General features: G+C 46.1%; 1 protein-coding gene across 1 annotated transcript in view; it reads right to left on the bottom strand.

Annotated features, from left to right (window-relative positions):
• The window catches only part of adarb2 (adenosine deaminase RNA specific B2 (inactive)), a 155,749-nt gene that overhangs the window by 1,080 nt on the left and 132,559 nt on the right, over positions 1-22,110 (bottom strand). The window contains exons 5-9 of the mRNA XM_068582138.1: positions 17,455-17,623; positions 14,744-14,895; positions 12,773-12,941; positions 7,648-7,829; positions 1,403-1,587 (exon numbers count right to left, since the gene is read on the bottom strand). Of these exons, the coding sequence (XP_068438239.1) occupies positions 1,403-1,587; positions 7,648-7,829; positions 12,773-12,941; positions 14,744-14,895; positions 17,455-17,623 (857 nt within the window). The remainder of the gene's footprint in view (positions 1-1,402; positions 1,588-7,647; positions 7,830-12,772; positions 12,942-14,743; positions 14,896-17,454; positions 17,624-22,110) is intronic.

Here is a 22,110-nt window from a genome sequence, read left to right as displayed (position 1 = left end):
AAAGAAGAAGAAGAAAAAGAGCGAGCAAAACAAAACGAATGAGCCGGCACAAATGCATTCGGGTGGGGTTGGGAGGTGGCGGGGTGGCGGGGGGGCTTCAACAGCTGTGTAATCTCCCCATTTAAATTTCACAAGCAATTGAACATTCTCTGTGCTTTTTGTGCATTCCTATTGTCGCGAGGGGAAACAATGAAGATCCGCGGAGAGACAAGTGGGGCGAGAGAGAGAGAGAGAGAGAGAGAGAGAGAGAGAGCAAAAGTTTCTTTTGGAGATTAGTGCGACTGCTCTTGCGTGGCCCTTATATACGGCGCGCGGGGAGCACTTAGGGTGGGGGCCTCCTCGAGTGCTTCTCCAAATAATTATGGTTTCATAGTCATTATGCTTTAACGGCCCGCCATTTGGCGATGCGGGCACTGTCTGTTACATAAAGTTTCGGGATGGAAATGAAAGCGCGAGCGGCTCGGCGCGCTGACGTTCAAGATCCGAGCTGCCAGCTTTCTGACGAGCCGCACAGAGAGCAGATGTCGCCGCGGCCGACGCACTTATCCGCGGCGGAGGAGGAGCGTCGCGCACGTTCTGCAGCGCGCAGCAAACTCCGGTGTGAACACACGTGTCGGCTGCCGGCGTCTCGTCAGCTAGCGGCTCCGCTCGCCTGTCATTCCTGACGGCAAAGGATGGCGTTGTGTGTTTCGACAACAACCGAGTTGTGCGTCTCGCGCGGCGGCAGAGGAGCAGAGCGGCTGAAACAGACATTTATTCATATGAAAATGCGACTATTGTTCCGACTCAGATTAATTAAATAGTACATCATAATATTTTTTTTTTCTCTCCCAGCGAGTAAAAGATACTCTGTGGAAGGTGGTTTTTAATTAACATTTAAATTAGCAGGACATTTTCACAGCAGATATGTCGACAAGTCATAACAGGCAAAGCGCAGTGTAATTAATAATATTAATAATGGCTGCGTTGCGTTGTGCCGGTGCTCTTTGTATTGTGCGCGCCGCCATCCTTTAACGGAAAAGAGCTATCATTAACGTCACACTTGGGCTTTATCTCCAAGTCAAAATGGCTGCTGGGGGGGAAAAGCCGATAGAGGGAGAGGAGCCACTGGTTTCGTCAATATTTTGACCACAAGAAATCCCCATTTCCTGTTATCTGCTTCGACCTTTGTCGCCCTCAATTCCCGTCAACTTCATACTATCTGCTAGCAAAGACAAACTTTACCCCCCTTATGGATCTTGGGTATACGACAATAACCAAGATATATAACGTAGCCTATGTGTATCACAAGAGCCTGACAGATAATATGTTAGGAGGAAGAAGGCATTTCTTTCACATGTCCTCCCCGCATTGCAACGTTCAGCTCAACCCCTGTCGCTACCTGGCCTGTGGAGGCCCTCACCTTGCGGTAAAGCCTGTTCCAGCGGGTGAAGAGGGCGTGTTTGCAGAGACGAGAGGGCGTCCCTGAGTCCCGCCTCCGCCCGGTCGCCGTGTTGACCACCTCCAGCTGAGCGTCGCCCAGAGTCCAGTTGACGCTCACACACGAGGCCTTCCCCGGCTGCTGCTGGTACTCCGCGGCGCTCAGCCCTGCAGAGACGACAACACCGAGAGGCTGACTTCAACAGCCGGCTCCAAATGAGAGGATTTGTAAAAAGCAAACACCTCTTGAAAGTGTTTCAAAATGTTATGCACATACGAGTAAAACAAGTATGGAAATGAGCTGCTATTGTTCCTGTCAAACCTCCACTTTGTTGTTTCGTTTAACCTTCCATCACCCTTCCTTCGGTCTCGGCTGTCGGTACGAAGCTTTCATACACCCTCGGAGGGAGGGGGAGGGGCTCTTGAGCATATCAGCATCGCGTCCCTGCCTTTGTGCCAATGCTTGTCTGCTCTCGAGTCGCCGCCGTTAACAGCGTTTGAGTGTTAGCGGCTACAAACATTATCTCCAGTCAAGAAGACGCAGCCGCCCGTACGCCGGACTGTCTGTCTCTCCCGCCCCTCCCTCTCTCTGTGAAATAATTAGCCTCGCTAGCAAAGCACACAAAGCGCTCAGTCGAGGAAGGAGGGAGAGAGACAGAGGGAAAGTGGAGGTGACTGTCACGTTGGGTTGCATGTGTAGAGAATTAGCGCGCGGGATGATGGCGGGAACAGAGCTGACAACAGAGTGAGACATGGAACAAAAAGGTCCTTCATAAGAGAGCTTCATATGAACCAGTTTACCAATATATCCAGAAAAGGGAACACGAAGAACTTGTGATTCAGTGTTTGAAGCTCAGAAAACACTCGACTGCCCGCGGCAGCAGAAGATGCTGAACACAGACTACTTGAGGAAACCGGCCTGCAGGGATTAAGTGATTATTAAAAAATCCTAAATAGATCACTGTTTATGTGGCGGTGTAAGCCCAATAAACAGTGGACTGCCGTCCTTAATGCACTGGTTCTCCAACTGTGGGGCGCGACCCTCTAGTGGGGCGCGGAGGTATTACAGGTGGGGCGCAGAAGAGATGCAGCTTCTTAAAATATATTCATCAATCTCAGCTCTTCTGTAGCTCCTTGGAGTCTGAATGAATTGCCTGCCTCGGTAACAATCCTCCATATATATATATTGTTTTTTAAGAACGCTTTATTAATCCCACAATGGGGGAATTATTCTCTGCATTTGACCATCCTTAGTAATAAAGGAGCTTTGTGCTGCTGTGAAGCTCTGGGGCTTCAGTGTCTTGCTCAAGGACACTTCAACATTAAATTATGGGGAGAAATCAGGGCCCCAACCGGCTTCCTTGGTAATCTCTTTGCCAAATATTAGGGTTTTTTTTGTACATATATAACTTTATTGGCATTGTTTTAACAAAGGTGATAGCACATGTTATTACTTTTTGTCTCATGGAGCGATCTGGTTTACTTGAAAGGGATTTCATTTTTTAAAATCTAGTAATTAAAAAAGCTCGGATGGAGGAGTCTCAAAAAGTTGCACCATTTTGTTCCCATGTTGTTGGGGCCCGAACATTTTGCTTCCTCCATGTGGGGCGTGACAGAAAAAGTTTGAGAACCACTGCCTCAATGTAACGTGAGCTGTCAAAGCCTTCAGGCCTCCCTCTGAAGCCACTCTCATTACATTCGGGGCCAGCTGTTTTCTCCTGTTTCCAGAAGTTATGCTAAGCTAAGCTAAGCTAACCAGTTTCTTGATACATATCCATATTTAGTATGAAAGTCCATCCAACTCTGGGCCAGCAAATAAGCCTATCTTCCTGAAATGTACTATTTCTCATAATATAATGAAAAGAAAGGACTTACAGGAAAGAGCAAACTGCTCATCCGTCAGCCAGGATAGGTACATGGAAGGTAATAGCTGAGTTAACATGTAGCATCTGAACACTATATCCACTTTAAATCTTCACAAAGGAATCACTGTCTTGAATTTTCCCTTGACTTCCAACCCAGTTATTCATTATATTATGAAATTTGAAAGGTACCTTCGCAGGAAATCAGCAGACAGATTCTGTGCGACGGGTGAACAACAGTTGCCTCTGATCTCCCCGTCTGACAGACAGCTTGTTATAGTACAATACCGCATGTACAATACCACAATACATGCCAGCAGATCATCTCCCTCCTCGCCACACTCATTTTCCTGTCTTCACTCTTCCATTCACCAATCTCTGCTCTTCTTTTCTGTCGCTCCTTGGAGTCGGGATGAATTGCCTGCCTCGGTAACAATCCTCCAAGTCTCTTATTACCCACCTCTTCTCTCTTGTGGAAACGCACCTCTTTGAACAAAAGACCCCCTCTATCCATCCTGCCTCTTCCCTTTCTCTCGCTCCATTCATGGCTCATTTCATCCCTTCAATGGACTTGACTCCTCTGTTTCTGTAATAGCCAATTTGATTTTTTCCCCTCAATGAAGACTTGATCAATGTGTCTTCTGAGAAGTGTTTGGCAGACATGAAAGAGGCAGAATTAGAGCCTTTGGTTATGGGATTCATAACGGTACAGTACACGTACCCACCGCAGCTTTATGTGAGAGGCTTCTGTGGAGCCACAGCGCAGTGTGTGTGTGTGTGTGTGTGTGTGTTTATGTGGACGCGTTGCCTCCACCCTGCAGCGCTAAATACTGCAGGGCGTTCGAAAGGGTTCCTCGTGTGGGTGGAGCAGCAGAGGAGTCGTGGGGAAGCCACTGGTTTGTGAAAAGATGGCCTTCTTCCATGTTTGTGTAAGAGGCAGCAGCTCATTCACGAGAGAGACGAGAGGAGTGACTGCGGCTTCTTCCTCACGAGTCTGTTTCTGTTTATGAAAAAGAAAGGAAACCATCTTTGTCCACACTGGCCTGCCTGAAGACAACTATCACATGACCGGGAAACAGGAAGTAGATTGCAGTTACTTTAAAATGAACACATCAAAATTGACTAGATTATGGGTCAGTGAGTTTGGTCAACTCTCGTTCCCCCTCGGTTTCGTTGACGTCTGTTCTCACACTCGTAGCTCCCCTGAAGTCCCCGTTGCACTTTGTTCCTTTACAGTTTCTTTGTTAACTTTACAACAGTTGTGCAGAACCAAATAAGCAATAATAAGAAAGAGAAAGTCCTCCGTGTTGTGTCCAAAGCTGCAAACCAAGACTTGAAACGTCCGGTCCGTAAAGGCTGATACCGCCGCTGGACAAGCCGCTCGCTAATCGCTCCAACAACAGCTCCGAGATGTACATGGAGGTGTAGTAGTGTGGATGGAGCCTGACGGGTTGCTAATCACCTTCAACATCACACATAACTACTACAATCAATCACAAATGCATTCTATATGTATGATATTTCCTTTCTGCCCTCACAGGTGTGCAGCGCTCCAACATAGTCCTACAAGGTCCTGCCGGGCCTCCTGCTCAATAGCAGCAAGAGTGGAGCATGAGTCTGATGCGTTTGGCGGGAATGCACAACTGTTTCAGCAGTACGAGCGGCTACAATTTGAAATTGAGACAAAGCATGGTGTCGCTGCATCCTCAATGAACTGCAACACACTCTGGTCATTGTTCCCCGTGTCGACTCTTGTCCGTGTTCTTCTCATCCCGCAAACAGCAGAGCGCTGGAAGTGAGCAGCAGGACGAGAGTGAAGGACGAGCCGGCCCGTCGATGTGTTTGGCCCTCGGGGTTCAGGTGTAGCTGCTTTGTCTGAGCGCGATAAGACCGCGGCCCTGCGATCGCCGGGAATTTCCTCTGGGGGTGTTTCTTTTAAATAACCCTGGACGCACAATAGCCGGGGAGCTCATCAGAGCCAATGAAAGGACGGAGGAGGAGATGAGAGGTGGTGGGGGGGAGGTACGCGCGCAGACATCTGAATGCAACTGAAGGCCTCTCTTTCTTTAGTCCCATCCTGCCTTGCTGTCTCCCTCTCCCTCTCTCTCTCTCTCTCTCTCTCTCTCTCTCTCTCTCGCTCTGTCCGAGCTCCCTTCAGATTGAATGGCTGTCTGATAAGGGCTGTGATTACATTGATTTGGTGTAGGGCCATCTCCACTGTCGGTTCCACCGTTCCTCCTCTCCTCCCTTTTCCTTCGCCCTTCTACCCTTCAACAGGCTGTCGCTATACTCGAGGTGGTGCGGGACGGAAAACACACATTGTGAGGCGCGTTCGAGGGGAGGGCAGAGCGTTTGCGGGAGGAGGCGACCTCTGTTTGGAGTCAAGACGACGTCTGAAGGTAGAGGCCCTATCGATGTGCCTCAACACACAAAGCAACCCCTCAAAACTCAGGGAAACGTAAAGGACATTCTGCAGCATCTATTCTGGGAAAAAATAAGCTATAGAGTCATTAAAATAATTATGTACTTACTGCATGGCTCAGTATAGTTAGAATGAATAACGTAATATCATAAGTAAGTATGATTGATGAACAAATGGATCGTACCTGAGCACAAGTCTCCAAATATTAACTGCGGCCCGTAATATCGAAAAGCCCAAACTCCTTTCCAGACAACTCAAATGACTCCATTCGAAGAGCTATTGAACAAATCATGAGAAATGCTCGCTGAGGCCGTGGTCGGACGGTTCAATGATAAATTTGTCCCAACTATCATCACCAGAGGACAATTCAGTACATTTATCAATCTTGATGAGGATAGGCCTCACAAAATATTCATCCTCATGGCACCCTATTACCCGGAGCGCCGCCCCGCAATGCAAAGAGCTGCGGTGCCCTTCAGGAAGCACACTTGAAGGCTGATAGTACGGTGGATGTGGAGAGTGTATCAGACGCTGGTGACTCAAACAACTGGAGAGCACGGGAGGAAAATGTAGCAAATGACATCAAGCTTTCTCTTATTTTGCACCTCAATTTAATTAATGAGCTCGGTACTTCTTGAGATATGAGCTCTCGCTGTGTAAGTCATATTAGCCGCTGCTCCATTGCACCGGCTAACGCAAGAAGCTAACTACTGCATGCTAGGCTTGAATTTGATAAAGAGCTGAATACATTTGTTTGTGATTTTTCTTCACAATTTTACGACAGTCTTTTTTTCTAACATGCTAGATCGCTGTGCATTCAGTGTTGAAGTCCGTGATTTACTTGTTTTCATCCCAACATTAATGTAAAAAAACTTACTACACTATATTGATAAAGAGATGCTCCGCCCAAAACAGCAAAAACAGAATAGATATATTTACACAGACACATGTTCTCATTAGAGATCCCTAGAAACACAATGTGCCCTACATCGTTGTGCGTCTCTGTCGCTCAGCTACTCCAGCTGGCCTAGATCTGAAGTGATGGCTGATGCAGTTTCTACAAGTTGGGTGTCATTCAGATCCTCTTCCAGCATTCATCTTCGCAACAAACGAAAGCCTGCAGGTCTCAGTGGAGCCTGCAGGCAGACGTGCCAGACAACTTCATAGCTGTTGCTTGTCTGGCTGGCACAATGTAACTGTAGAGAAGCAGGGGTACATGAGTCTGTCAAGCGTGTGTGTGTGTGTGTATGTGTGTGTGTGTGAAGAGGTGCGGTGGAGGGGACGAGGTTGTGTGATATGTTGTCATTGATTCTATAATATATTATGTGCCCGTGTTAATATACAAAGAGGCTTTTATTTTACGGTTTAAAGACAGGGTGACAATATGTCTGTCATTTAGCTTTAGGATATCAAAAACTAGAGGAAACTAACTTTCACTAGACCACTCGAGAGCCGAAAAAGAGATCCAAGCAGATCAATTAGCCTGTGAATTCCTGGTTAAGTGTGTTTTCCGTCTAACTCGGTAGAGGGCAACAGGGATAAGAGTAGAGTGGATGTTGGACTTGCACTCATCAGGCGACACAAAGACGACTCTTGAATGATAATGCAGCTGCGTGTCGACTGGATGTGTGAATCGGCGATTTTGTGACATGAAATTGTATGTCTTCCTTAGATCTACTGTCTTTTTTTAGAATATCCAAACGAGTAATGCTGCTTTTCAGACCCGCCATGGTCTACTGTGGCAGGGTCACATGAGTAATCTGTTTATCGCATGACATTTCAGGCAGAAATGACGTCATTTCAAGGGAATCGAGGTGTAAATCAGTTCAGGTCTCAGGACAAAGTTTGACATTTTTGGTGAATTTTGATGTGACAATTTGCACAATTTCACCATCTTAATGCTTCGGAAACCCCTCCATTGAAAACACCGCGTGGCAGTCGTACCGCTGAGCAGGGGCTGGTTGCGTCTGTGCGTGGCGGGCAGCGGGCCCAGGCGCTCCTGCCGCTGGTTCAGGACCCGGCCCAGATAGCCCGTGTGGCGCAAGCTGCCGACGGTCACGCTATGCAGGTACACGGGCTCCACGAAGTGGCTCAGCAACGCCCCCTGCAGGCCCAGGACGTTCCACCTGAGGGGTGAGGGCGAAGAAGAGAGAGGAAGTCAAGGAGAGAGCGGTGCGATGGTGGGAAAAGTGGATGAGGAAGGAAGGGTGAGCGAGAAGGGCATCGAGGAATAAAAGAAGAAAAGTAGGAAAGAAGGAGGGAAGGCAACAGTTGGTAGGGAGGAGGGGGAGGAGGAGGAAGAGAGATAGGATCACAGCGGTAAAGGAGGAGAGATAGGAAGGGTGAAAATGAGAGAGAGAGCGAGAGCGAGAGAGAGAGAGATACATGTGAGAGCTTCAATGACAGGTAGAGACAATTTGATCATTATCTTGATGTGGGACGTGATGAATAACAGCTGCCGGACTGACAATACACACAAAACACACGCACACACACACCTATACACACACAGACAAGCACACACACAGTCGCGCGCATAGTCCGACGGACACCCTCGTCCTCCTCTCCCATTCCCTCTGGTTCTGCGACGCAAACCATCGCCGCCACCTCCAACAACACTGCCAAAGGTCAGTCCATCAGCATTCACGACGTGGAACAACACATTAGCATGTGTGCATTCATCAGTGCCACGGAGGTTAATGCACTGCGCGGCGCTGCAGGCAAGCTTCCGTCGATCGCTCAACGCGAGGGCCACTCACCTCCGGATTTGTTTCGGGAGATCCACGTGTGACACAAAATCACTGCGGGGCTAATCCCGCCAGCCCGACGCTGTAGCCAGCTGGTCATGTGCCACCTACCGTCCAAAGCCACTCCACAGTGTTTAACCAGCAGATGCTAATTTACGGATGGAAAATGGTAATTACCTTGTTTATTATTATTCCAGCCCTTCATGGAGAGACAGAGAGAGAGGGAGAGAGAGAGAGAGAGAGAGAGAGAGAGAGAGAGAGAGAGAGAGAGCCTGCTGTGTGCCTGAGCTGTTCACTGGACTAATGAACTCATGTGAGCCACAATCAAAGGCTCGACATCATGCCACTAATTTTAAAATCATTGTACTTTTTCTTAATCAATGTCTCTTTATCACGGATGCAATTACGGCGCCTCCTTGCTTTCTCGCCGACTTCATGATCGCTCATTGCGGCGCCTCCCGAGCAGTCAATCAACATCAGCGGCCTCGCCGAGCGCTGTCTGTCCGCGAGATGCGTCCTGTCCTCCCCAACAGAGAGGGGGAGCTGCGTTGCGAAAAGCAGACGCGCTCCCACGCAAACTCAGTGCTCCCACCGAAATAGAAATAGTTTAGCCTGAAATATTAATTTACCCAGAAAGCGACACCGTGAATCAGAAACATCTTCTAATCTCATGCAAGAAAAGACAGCCATCTGGCTCGGGTGTGTGAATTTAAAGAGAGGAGAGGGGAGAGACCTCTTCTCTCTCTCTCTCTCTCTCTCTCTCTCTCTCTTTCTCTCTCCCCCCGTCTCTCCACATCTATCCTTCCTTCCCTCCCCCGGTAAACGCCGACCATTAAAGTAATGTTCATCTGCATAAAACTGCAGTGGAATGGAGAACATCATCGTTATATGAAAGCCATTTAGGCCCCTCAATTAAATCCAGCTGTCGACTTCAAATCAAATATTAGCAAAGGCGCTTCATGGGGCCGGGCCGAGGAAAACACAACGATGATCACCAGGTGAGTCAATGATGGGGCGAGGCGTCACCTATTATCGAAAAAATGTTTATGATAAAAGCAAAGATCCTAAAATCCCTCACGGTCAAGGCTGAACTAACTATAATTATGTGCAGGAGCTGAAGGAAGTGTGGAAATAAAAAAGTAATGGGAGGTTGCAAAATGAGTGTGACAGAGGACAAGAAGAGCATCCAGGGGATCACTATAAGACTGCAGCTGTGTGTGTGTGTGTGTGTGTGTGTGTGTGTGTGTGTGTGTGTGTGTGTGTGTGTGTGTGTCTTCCATCCTAAGCTGCTCTCAGTTCCACCCTCCACCCTGACCTTGATAAACTGGCCCTTGGTGACCCACTCACTTTAACGACGGCCACCCATCATTTACAGAGATATAAAAAATAAAAAAAACGGGGGGAAAAAATAGGAGGAGGAGGCTGCGGAGCAAAGAGAGCGCGTCTGCCGTCCGGCCTGTCGGGATGGAGGAGTGGGGGTGGCTGTAAGGGAAGAAGAGCAGGGTGTCCCTTCCCTTCTCCCTCCCCCCGTCACTCTATTTTTTTGTAAAGTAATTGCTTTCACCCCTGTTGGTGACCTGGGTAGATTTAATCACACCATCTTCAGCCCTCGCCAACTGAATCAAATTGGTCAAATTAACAGCGGCTCCACAGGAGAAGGGTTCACCTCTCTCTCTCCCTTTAGGTGTGTGTTGGTGCCAGTCCTTTCTCACACACACACACACACACACACACACACACACACACACAGTGGCTCAGCTGTAGTCCCGCATGCCTCAGTTGGCACAGTGCGGTGCTTACTAAGCTAAATTCATGGGTTTAGTTCCTGTCGCGGCTCAGGCCTGGAAGAGAAACTGGGACTATATTAAAAATCGATTTCAGATATCTTACGAAATGCAACATCAAGGGTGGGGCTAAAGACTCATCATTGTTGAGGACCTTCATTGTGTGCTGGGGATGCTGGCTCTAGGGATGGTAGCGCACTAGTTTGGTCCAGATTGAAATATTTCAATCACTCGTGGACGCACCATCGTCAGGTCAAAGTCATCCAGTATAGCCTAGCCCTTTATATTTCTCACAAAGTGCTTTATAAAAGGGGTAGTGTGAATTAGCACACGATAGCATGCTAACATCAAACTAAGATGGCGGTAGAAGTTGCAGTTTTTCGAGCAAGATGTCGCAGTTGCTCTTCGCTGACTGCGAGAGCCAAAGGCATGATGGGAAACGCGTCCAGTTGCCTGATCATAGAGCTTTAAACAGCTCTTAGCTTTAAGCACCATGTTTTGTTGAAAATCCTATTATTCTGTTGTAATTGCATTATTTGGCCATAGATTGTTGGGTGTTAGTGTCATGTTTTAATCTGTTAAACATATCTTGTGTGGTTGAAAATAATGAGTTATTTGTATCAAAATTAACCACAAAGTGTTTTACACAATATATAAAATCAAAATGTGGTCTGCAAACTACAAGTAGCCTGCAGATTGTAGCTAACAGGTTGTGACTCCTGATCTACACAGTTCATCTCCAAAAAACCTGATATCAGCATGTTAGCATTGACATTTTGAGAATTTCAACATGCTAATGTTAGTATTTAGCTAAAAATACTGTGCTGGCTGATAGCACAGCCTCACGGTAGTAGAAGTAGTAGAAGTAGTAGTAGAAGTAGTAGTAGTAGTAGTAGTATAACTTATTACAACAACTATTTCTTATGCAAAAGTTGAATTCGTCACACACAAAATACGGTTGTTTCATTCAATACACATGATTTTGTTGATACATCCTCACGTGGATGACCAGTAGCTTGTTGTGGCTAACTTTAGCATATGTATATATAACAGAATTCCTTGTAAAGCTAATATTCTGCTGATGGTCAAAGAAAAAATAGGCTGCTTTAACACAAAATGTGTGAACAGCTTGAATAATAATAATATAATGTATCTAATCATAGATGCACAACCAAAAGTTATCACCTCTAACAGTGTACCCCACCATTATAATTGTTTTACATTTCCAGAAACAAGTCAGTAAGGGAATAGTATTGTGTGTGTGCGTGTGTGTGTGTGTGTGTGTGTGTGTGTGTGTGTGTGTGTGTGTGTGTGTGTGTGTGTCTCCCTCTGCCTGTAAAGATGCTCTGGTGTGTACACATTGTTGCCTTCATCCTCACACGAGGACAGTGTGAAAACGGAGGCGGGAGAGCTGTCCCGATTTAGCGTTGCCGTCTGTCCGTGCAGACTTGCCAACATGCGGACGACACATTACCACCCTGAGAACATAAACGAGCGCCATTGTCTCTCTCTCCGCCTCTGCTACACTGACACTGCACTGGAATAATGCAAATATTTCCAAAACCAACCTGCTAGCAAACCTAAAACCTATTGTCGTGAAATTCCACAGCAGAAACCTTGTCCTTACAATTTGGCATGTCCCGAGGCCGGTTCGGCACGGGCCCACGGGGGAGTTGTGTGACTAATGTCCTCGCCGGAGGAGAGTCAGCCCTACAGATGTGGAGATTATGACAATGCGTGGAGATTAAAACAACAACGTGTTACGCAACACACTAATTCATTAGAACGGGATTACCTGTTCCAGTTACTTATTGGAATTCAATATTCACCACCTGAAACGACAAAGGATTTCATACGCAGCGTGGCCACACAAACATGCACCTACGTACCCAGACGCGCCCAAGGTAAATATCACAAACCTCTACCTGGCTCATGAAGCACATTTCAAAAGGCTTTATTTAAACAGGGATCACTGCTTCTCATAAGGAAGCTTATCTCCTAATAAAGCTAACCCCTCAATCAATCCTTGTACCGTTCCTTTCTCACGTAGGCCAGAGACCTCCCGGGATGTGACGATCACATGGTTTGTGATTTGTACAATAGCATCAACACGATCTCGGCACTGATAACTGCAGCGCTCAAGTGAGAAGCGTCCTGGTTTTGTTGAGCTCCTCAACATTAAGACGTAAGTCGCATCGTTTATGTCGCCCAATATCAAAGCTGCACAAGCTCAACAAAAGATGACAGCGACCGCATTTTGTCTGACAAAAGGAAACCCCAGATTACATTTCCAGGCCAGGAGAGGCCGGGCTAGTTCAGGTTTAAACCAGTTTGCAGGTTGTCCAGTGACAGCAGTGCCGACAGGTGTTTGGGTCCGATTTAGTTCTGACCCACATGACGGACAACAAAGTCAACACGTGAAGCGAGGCAGAAGATGAAGGGAAGCCTTTGATTGAGAACATAAAGGACAAAAAAAGATGACAAAACGTGCAACCTGACACGTTTGGCACCCCGGAGGTGACGCCCGAGAGCACTGACCTGGTGATCTTGTCGGTGCAGGACATGGTGATGAGCTGCTCGCCCTGCAGGACGCCGTCCCACGTCTGGACGGGGCCCCGACCTCGCACCGGCACCGTCCCCTCGCCCGACTCGATTTTGGTCCGCAGGTGGCTGCGGTGCTTCCTCATGAGGTGTCTGCTGCTGTGCACTGCCAACACAACACAAGGCGAGCTCAGCCCGAGCTTCATCAGTCTCCATTATGTCATTTCTTATTACACGGCTACGCCGGAAAGCCAATCTAATTAGCTATTAATGAAGTCTGTTATTTCTAAATAACACAAAGCAGTTCCAGATCTAATCACATCAATAAGCGGCAAAGATTCATTTTGCAGACTTCTAATCAAATTTACCAAAAATGCACCAGGCCACAAAGGCCCCAGGTAAACTAAAGTGGAGTCAGTTGACCTTTCTCCAGTCGGGCCGTCATATATTTTATAAAAGAATCCATTATATAGTAGACATTAGCTCTAATGCGTTACATTCTCTGTATAATTAAGGAAGTTCTCCAGGACTAATTATTGGTGTCGATGTGTAACTAGCTCTACGTAATTAAAAAAAAAATCGGATAAATGTTTATCCAATAAACTATGTTAGGCCGATAAACAATAAGACATTACATAGTATTAGATATTTGAATAAGATGACGGGTGCAGTTTTCCAGCGGACAAACATTGAACTCCCTCAAAGCAAAAGTTTAAATGAGGTTAACGTCTTTATTTGGGGAATTAAATGTGTTATCTTGGGACCGTTGACTGCCTAAATGTTAATGAAGCGAGCGTTTGACTGGATTGTCGCTGGATGTACGGAGCAGCCGGTTTGCAGGGAAGGAGAAGGAGACGCAGTCTTGATGAACTTAAGACGGTTCATGTTGGGCATGGTATGACGTAATATTGTATGAATAACCCACCATGCAACCGCGTCAGCCAGAGCACAGCCCCTTGATGAAACCACTCTCGTGTGAGCTCTACGAGCAGCAATATCGCTCATTAAAGTACACGATATTCATAAATAGTCTGCACAGCATCAGAAGAAGAAACTCCCCACTTTCACAAAGAAGCAAACACTTCTTGCTTTTGCCACAAATTACAATTATCAAGGATATCTCCTTAATACTGCGACAAAGTGTACATAAATAATCAGGGTTTTTGTTTTAATAACCTCTTACTTCTCTCGGCTTAAACTCTGCTTCCTTCTCTCCTCCTGCATGGCTGTTGCTTCGGCTGATGTGACAGCAGCTAAAAATTAAGCCCCGACTTCCAGCTCAGAAATGTTTAAGAACAGTCAGGAAAAGGTACTTAGTCATTTTCTAATCTCTGAGAGCGCACTGCAGAACATTTAAGAGGTTTAATGACCACAAACGTCAAGTTCAAAGGCTTCTCCGGTGACAGCATCAGCATTTCCATCCACACTGGTTTCATGAAAATCTCCCCATGCACTGCACCGTGGTGTATATTCAGAGCGCTGAATAGCAGCTTCAGTCTGTGATGAAAGGGTGGGGTGAGGATGAGGGTGGGGGGGGTTATATACACGCCACTGATGGAAACCGCAGTCCAGATTACATTTCTGAACTCGTAGGCCACCAGAAAAAAAAGAAGAAAAAAAACGCCGGGCAAACCATCTAAATGAATATACAATTTATTTTCAGTGGGTAAGCAATAAAATGTCATCTCGTCAGCACAGCGTGGCTGAAAGGGGCCGAAGACGGGATGTGACATGAAAAGGATGCCAGCTTCTTGAGAGTGTCTGGAGAATAAGAAAGGGAAACAGAAAAAGCAGGGCCAGGGAAAATGATCTCTTTATAAACCCGAGAGGCTGACTGATGAGTGATGAGAGAGAAAATGGCAGTGATTACATTACAGAGGAACGCATGGTGAGTATTATTTTGATCTCCCTTCAAGGCATCGTCAACCTCTGATGAGACAAAGGAAACAGAAAGGCCCGGTGTCTTACGGTCAGTGGTGATTTCATAGGGCGAGTTGAGCCTCCCGTCCCCGCACGGCGAGGTGCTGATGTACATGTGGAAATGGACGTTGTCTCTCAACCTGTAGCCGCACTCCTTGTGCCGCACAAATATCGACTCCTCCCAGTCCTCCGGCCTTTGACTGAAAGAGAAAACGAACGGGGGGGAAAAAACACACAACAACAATAACAGGGGAGACTGATGACCAAGGCAGCACCATTCATCACAGCATCGGAAATAGATTTCCACTTTTTGTTTCCAATGATGAAGTGAGGCAGGGACGCAGAGAGAAGGACACCGGCCCGCTCGCTGATCACGGCCCATTCTCCAGCTGTCACGCACGACTCCTGGATATTACTCAGGCTGCCCACACGTCTCCGGGGAAAGAGGGAGAGTGAGTTTAACCTGTGGTGCGCGCGTGCTTTGTGTCGGAGACGCGAAACACATGAAGGTCAACAAAAGAACTGGCCGAGTTAAAAGAACGGCTGAAAACAAAAAGAAAACGTTACAGCAGACGTCTGAAATATCTCTCTCTCTCTCTCTGTCTCTCTCTCTCTCTCTCTCTCTCTCTCTCTCTCTCTCTCCCTCCCTCCCTCCTTCCCTCTCTCTATACAGCTAATCCAGAAAAGTTGTTTTCCAATAAGCTGAATACCTGCAATATGGCCGACAAGGAGACACATAATCTAACTTTAAAATCTGGGTCATTTTTTCTGCTGTGAGCAGGAATAAGGATTTCATCATGCTCACACACACACACACACACACACACACACACACAAAGTGCAGACACATGGCGTACCTAAACTCGGCATCACAATGCAAAGCACGGCTGCACTCTTTATATAACCTCTCCTCTGTCTCCGATGTCCTTTCACTGAGCGTAAATATGGCAGTTCTGGCATTTTGTTTGGTCATTTCATTATGACTTATCTTCCCCATTAGCCATTTTGCTCAGCCGCAAAGTCTCTGTACCTGCCACCCAGCATTGTGCCAAGACAAAAAGTCAGTGCTGTGTATGCAAATATGACATTCAACGATGGAGACTTCTCGCCACTTATCTGATGAATCGGCCTTGCCCCCGGGTTCCTCCGAGAGCGCAAAAACACGATATACGCTCACGTAGTGGAGGAAGTCTCGAGACTGGTGCAAATCCTGGCGAGCTCGTGTGCACCAGAGCTCGCTGTGTACATTCAAAAAAAGGGCTAAAAAACAATCGGCCGCCGAGACCCTGAGCTGAACCGGTTGAGTGTGTGATAGTATGCTTAGTTAGCTGCAGAGAACAGCACCCGTACAGATAGTTCATTATTGAAATCTCTCCGGTGGTCAAAGCGGGGCTGTTTCCATGGAGCTTATTAAGGAGGAGAGAGTATTCTTTGGAAGCAGGCGGTCACAACAAATTAGATATTAAACGCCGTTAAGCACACTGTAATGCATAATGCAATACAGTGCATGTTGAAGTAGTTGGAGGGACCGAGGAAACCTGAGTGCAGCGATATCCGTCCGATATCAACTTAAATAGCTGCATCAGGTGGAGAGCCGCTCTATTCGATTCTATGCTTACATAATGTATGCATCATATACGGGAACGTGAATTCCTGTTCATGGTTACAACTTAATGCTGCATTAAAAAGGTTCCTGATCATCATCATCCTCGTGAAGAGGCTTCGCAATAGATCAAACCAAATGGGTCAAATCATCTCAACGCAATTGTAAAATTTAGCTTGCATGTTCATGCATCAGTTGTAGAATTCAACTTCTTTAATAAATACAATAATAATAATGCTGAGAGGGTTTTGGTGCGTTATGAGATCATGTATCACTAGAGCACCGTGGCCAGACGACAACAGGTTGACGGTTAATGCTGAAACGCATAGAGAGGATTCAAAGGTAATCAAAGGCTGATGTCTGGAAGTCTGCAAAACCTCTTTAAAATTTGCTCCAATTAACAGACATCTGCCCCCTCTGAAGTCCAACTAAGGTCACGTTCAGTCATCCCTTCCTGTGGTCAAAGACGTGTTTTTTAAATGCATCATTTTTATAAGTAAAAGGAAGAAAGAAGGCTTCTCAAAGGTGAACACAGGACAGGATTTACAGAGCAGAGGTAAGCTGGAGCAGACCCCAAAAAAAGCCACTTGATTTCCGTCTTTAAGCTACAGCAGCAAAGTCCCCGAGGTTACTGCACTGAGCAAGAAGGTGTTTTATTATTACAAATGATTTCAACTTTCGATGTCTAAAAGGAATAATCTGTTAATTCTTCTTTCAAAAGTGCCATTGGTTTGCTTTAAGTACATTTTGCTGATAATACCGAATCATTTGAATCATTTTTTTTTGCATATTGCTACATATGCTAAACTATTCTTCCACCGCTGGTGATGATCATGACTTACATGATCCTGATGTAGCAGCTGGACAGTTACATATAAGGCTGTTCAATATGAACTTAGTTTTTAAGATGAAATGAGTGATTCATTCAGACGGTACAAAGTAAATTAGCAACTATTTTTGTAATCAATTGCTTGTGTAAGTAATTTTTGGAGCGTACACTAAACTTCTTTGGGTTGTATTTATATTTAGTTAAATAAAATGTTCCCTTTGTGTTGGGACAGACTGCTGAGATGAAGGAGATTCATTTTTAATAAGGAGCAAGACTTTCAGGGCAACAATCAAGACTTCAAGAATCAGCTGAAGATAGATCTGTTACCTCAAGAAGAGCTCCAGCTGAGAGTAGAGGAAGCGTAGAAGCGCCCTGCGGGCCGTGACCTCTGCGTGACAGTCGTTGACCACTTGTCCCTGGTCACTCAGGTACTCGCCGTTGATGCACTTGGTGCCCGTGGATAACGCCACCACCTGGGCGTGTCTCAGGTCCAGACCTGTTGGAAGGACAAATGTTTGTCATACGTGCCATTGAGTGCATTGTTTCCTTAATACAAGAGGTTAGTTAATAGCATCCTTAATAGATGCCCTTCCTCACCTTTCTGTGACAGAGAGAGGCATTTTGTCATCATTAGGAAAAAGGTCCGAGAACCCACACTCGCATTCACAAAGGATGGAAACAGACTTACAAGGCGTAGACGGCTAAAACCAACAAGAAGAAGCAAACATGAGGCGCCCACTGGTGAGAAGCCAGGGCGCAAATAAGTGTGACGGTAACTTATCTATTTGTAATATATTTACACATAAAGGATAAAGGAGGAGGACAGAAATAAAATCACACATGGAACCTCCCACACTTGTTGGCTTCAGAAATCAAACACAAGTCGAGACTTATTTCATCCATCTTGTATGTTTATATGGGACGGAGGCGACTAACTTAAATGTTCTATGAAATGTAGCTTCAGTTGCCACAAGGACCTTTCCAGAATAAGTAATAACATCTTCATAATCGTGTCTGGATTACGGGGGTCTCGGGGTCCCAGACCTCTTGATTGACTTCAGACCCCTGGGGGGGGGGGGTCTAAAATCAAGAGAAAATCATTTGTCACTTGCAACTGTCACTGAAATGTCTTTTGAAAAGCTTACTAATTAAAGTGTTTCTTCAAACTAAAAAGCATCCTGTTGTTTGCTGTGAACCCTGTAACTCGTTGGACGTATTGGATCCAGAACCGGGATGAAAGCAGGACGTCGTCTCTCCTCTTCTTAGTTGTGCGAGAGGCCTTTTTATCAACAATATTAGCCTCAGTGATATTTTGGCAAGTGTTTACAGCCTGGTTCCCTTGGCTTGCCTCCACAACATCTTGTACATTGCGTATTGAGTCTGTGTAGGTCTTATAATAATACTGGAGCACTAGGTGGGCGGGTTGCCACCGGGGTATTTCGCACACTGCATAACACTACTTTGCATAAAACGTTTCCATGTCAATGCATTTGGTATTTTTAGAGTGAAGAAGCATACAATAAAAGTCGGGAAGTAATGAAAATATAAGTCAAACTAAAATAGAGTAAAGAGAATGGGACGCAACCAATTAACAGCAATGGGTGTAAAAAAAAAAACCCCTCAGACTTAGAGTTAGTCTCTAACTTGTTCAGTAAAGGTGGAGAGTACACTCGTGAACTCAAGAAGAAAACATAAGAAGCGATCAGGGTAAAAAAAAGGTCACTCTGGCAGATAACGTTGGGTTATTTCCATAACCACAGGTCTCTGAGCAGCATGGGTAAGCGTCTCTTAGAAGCTCCTATCACGCCACAGCAGCCGGGATTAGCTGGATGCAGGGAGTGACGGCGGGAAGAGAGCCTCCACCTATAAACTGGGCGGGCACAGGCAGTGGGCGATCTTCTTCTGGGTCAGATTGACCCTTCATCACCCCGCAGGTTCCTTTTTTTTTTTTTTCACTGTAGTGAAAATGCTTTTTCTTTTTTAAAGGTTAAACACCAACAGATATGAATCCAAAGCAGATTGTTTCGCTGGATAAAGACATGTTGAGATTACGTCTGTCTTTTTTTCGTCAGAGCGAAGGGAAGCGGAGGCTATTCGACGGCCTCAGTACATTTTACAAACGCCTTTGGAGGACCAGATAGCGATCCATCCTCTGGGAGGCACACCTGGTGTGTCCCCTGTTGGTGGTTTACTAGGATGCAGATAGAGGCATCCGCAACATTAATTGAATTGAGCCAATTAAAAGGCAAAGAAAACCCAGCAGAGAGCCGGGCTTGCTCTCCACATGAAAAGAAAAGCCTTCAGTCCTGCTGCTTCTGCTATCTGAGTGGAACTGGAGGCGCGTTGGTCACTGCATGGGCCTTCCTGCTGGAAATAAATATGATAATTCTTCATATCCCATGGACCCGCGGGACACGGTGCCCTTAAACGGCCTTAATGAGTGTCTGTCACATGTCCAGCATTGACGGCATGCCCCATTTCACAGAGATTCATGTCACCTTGTTTTTCCTCAACTGTTTTGCATCTACAGTACAGATTGAGGCCCACGGGACGCTCCAGAAGGACCATCACTGACTCACCGACCGACTGACCTTGAGGTATTTCCAATATCTTGGGAAAGAGGAGTGTTTTCTCCTTTGCTTTTATGAAAGCCTCCATTTTCCGTTGGTTTATTTTACCTACATGAAAGCAGTAAAAAAATACTAATCTTGCGAGCTGGAGGGTGTTTTTGAATGAGCATTGGTGTTGCGGCAGCCAGATTAACGGGACGGACGCTCCGGTCCATCCAGTTCAGTCTGGACAGCGTGCGAGAAGCTCCTAAAGAGGTCAGTGGAGCGACATTCTCAATGTGAGACATGAAGTATAAGCTATGAGAGAGATCACAGATCACAAAGTCATCCTGTGATGTGTTGCTTTGGCTGTGAGGGAAAAGGCACTTTTCTCAGTGAGGATCCAGGCCAGTGCAGCGCCATGCGAGAGCCCCACTGACTGACAGAGAGACAGAGGTGGTGCAGAGGGGGTGGAGGCTGGATCAGCACGTTAAAGGCATGCCATTCCTTCCTCTGCTGCCACAAATCTCTCCCATCGCCTCTCAAAGTCAGGCTTCGCTGGCTGCCGGCAGACCTGCAGGCACCGCCGGCCCGGCACATGAGCTTTTATCAGCTTCGGCCCAGATGGCACTGCGGCGGTGGAGTCCTGACACCTCCACTGATGAGGAGGAGGAAGGAGGGCAAAGGAGGCAAAAGTTAAGGGAGGGAGGAATGTGTGTGGTGTGTGTGTGTGTGTGTGTGTGTGTGTGTGTGTGTGTGTGTGGGCAGTTCAGGGGGAAAAGAGCATAGAGGAAAAGAAAGGAAATACTAAAGTAGGGTGGAATAAGTTCAACTTTTACTCTACAAACTACAGCAGACAACTTTAAATTATACAAAAAAGTTTTTAAAAAAATCTAAAATCTCTAATTAATGTACCGTACCGTTTGGAGCGTGTGTAACAAAATCAAAGTAAACAATACTGATTAGTAAATTACATGTTTGTATCCTATTTTTGCCTTTAGACTTAAATAAATATCCTTTTTTTTTCAAAGAATAGTGGCTAGATTTTCCTCACATTTTATTGACACGCAAATCAAACAAAGAATCAAACCTTTTTCATAACACTGATGAATTATTACGTTGATAATCCATAAACCTGAAGTATTTTCACATTTGTTGCTACTTTGAGAGCGCTGAGAGAGAACCAAAGCAGCAGAGTTGTGGGCCTGAAAGATGCTTCAACGCTCCGTAGAGTTCATGAACCATTTGTTCATCGGGACCAGCGGCATCCGTCATGTACAAGTAGTCATGGGATTCATTGTTATTATTAAAACATTGCCTATTACAGCTTTAAAAATGATTTTGTCACGATGTTGGACACCCTACATCCTTCATTCTGAGTAAAACCGTCCCCACATTAGCGACAGAGCCAGTGTTAGAAATGATAAGAGCCCTCTTGCCAGATGTGTCTTCAGGACTTGAATCTCTCCTTTTGATAAATCAAATGTTTAAACGGGCTTCAAAGCAACAATTTAGGGCGCTGAGTTCATAAGAAGTAAATGCTGCTGTTGTAAATAACTATGGTTCGTCTTCACTGCTCCCTGCAGTGAGTCATTAATCACACATTTATTCACGTGCATTTTACTCACATCGCACCTCTGTCGGGGTGCAAAGGGGTCATTAAAAGAATGATGTATGTACTGCGTACACAGCTTCAGAAACACATCACCCTGCGCATGCCGATGTGTGCAGTGATTAATCAAATGTGTCGACAGCGAGATCATTTCCATCAACGGCGAGATCAAACGCAACGCATCCTTCCGGAGCTTTTTGTTGTTGTAAATATCACTCACGGAGGAGCTGTGCATTTATGCTAAACGCACTGTGCTGCTGCTGCTGCACAGAAAACATACAATATTTATGACAGGCGCAGCGCCATAAAAAAATTTTTTTTTTTAAATCTCGATATCAGGAGTTCAACGATTGGCATTCCCTGTAAGCAATGCCCCCCGATTCCTCCTCGGTGATAAAGTCAGTTCTAAAAGGTAACAGACTCAACCAATTTCATTCTCCTGCTTTCCCTTGCCGTTCCACTTTGCGATTGTTTAGATCAATTTTGCAGTGGATAATTTCTGCTGCGCTGCTCACTACCCTGCCATGAAATTGGCACCGAGGTTGCCTTCAGTTTGCAGGAGAGAGGAGACGGGGAGAAGAGATGAATGGAAGAGAGAGGGAGGGAGAGACGCACATGGAGGAGATAGCGAGCCCCACAGGCAGTGTGCTGTTTTTAAACCAGGAATAATCAGCTGCATCACAGGAACACAAAGAGAGAGGGTCAAAAGGAACAAGGTAGAGTGGAGTCAAAGGCCTGAGGCACTCTTCACACACAAATACATCTGTTACTGGTGATTCAAAGATGTCACACCCCGCGATAACAGCGCTGTCAAAACGCATG

The sequence above is a fragment of the Clinocottus analis genome, unplaced genomic scaffold (assembly GCF_023055335.1).
Source record: "Clinocottus analis isolate CAN_PGR_092001 unplaced genomic scaffold, fCliAna1.0.p SCAF_18, whole genome shotgun sequence".
NCBI classification, from domain to species: Eukaryota; Metazoa; Chordata; class Actinopteri; order Perciformes; family Cottidae; genus Clinocottus; species Clinocottus analis.
This window is presented reverse-complemented; position numbering and strand designations above follow the sequence as displayed.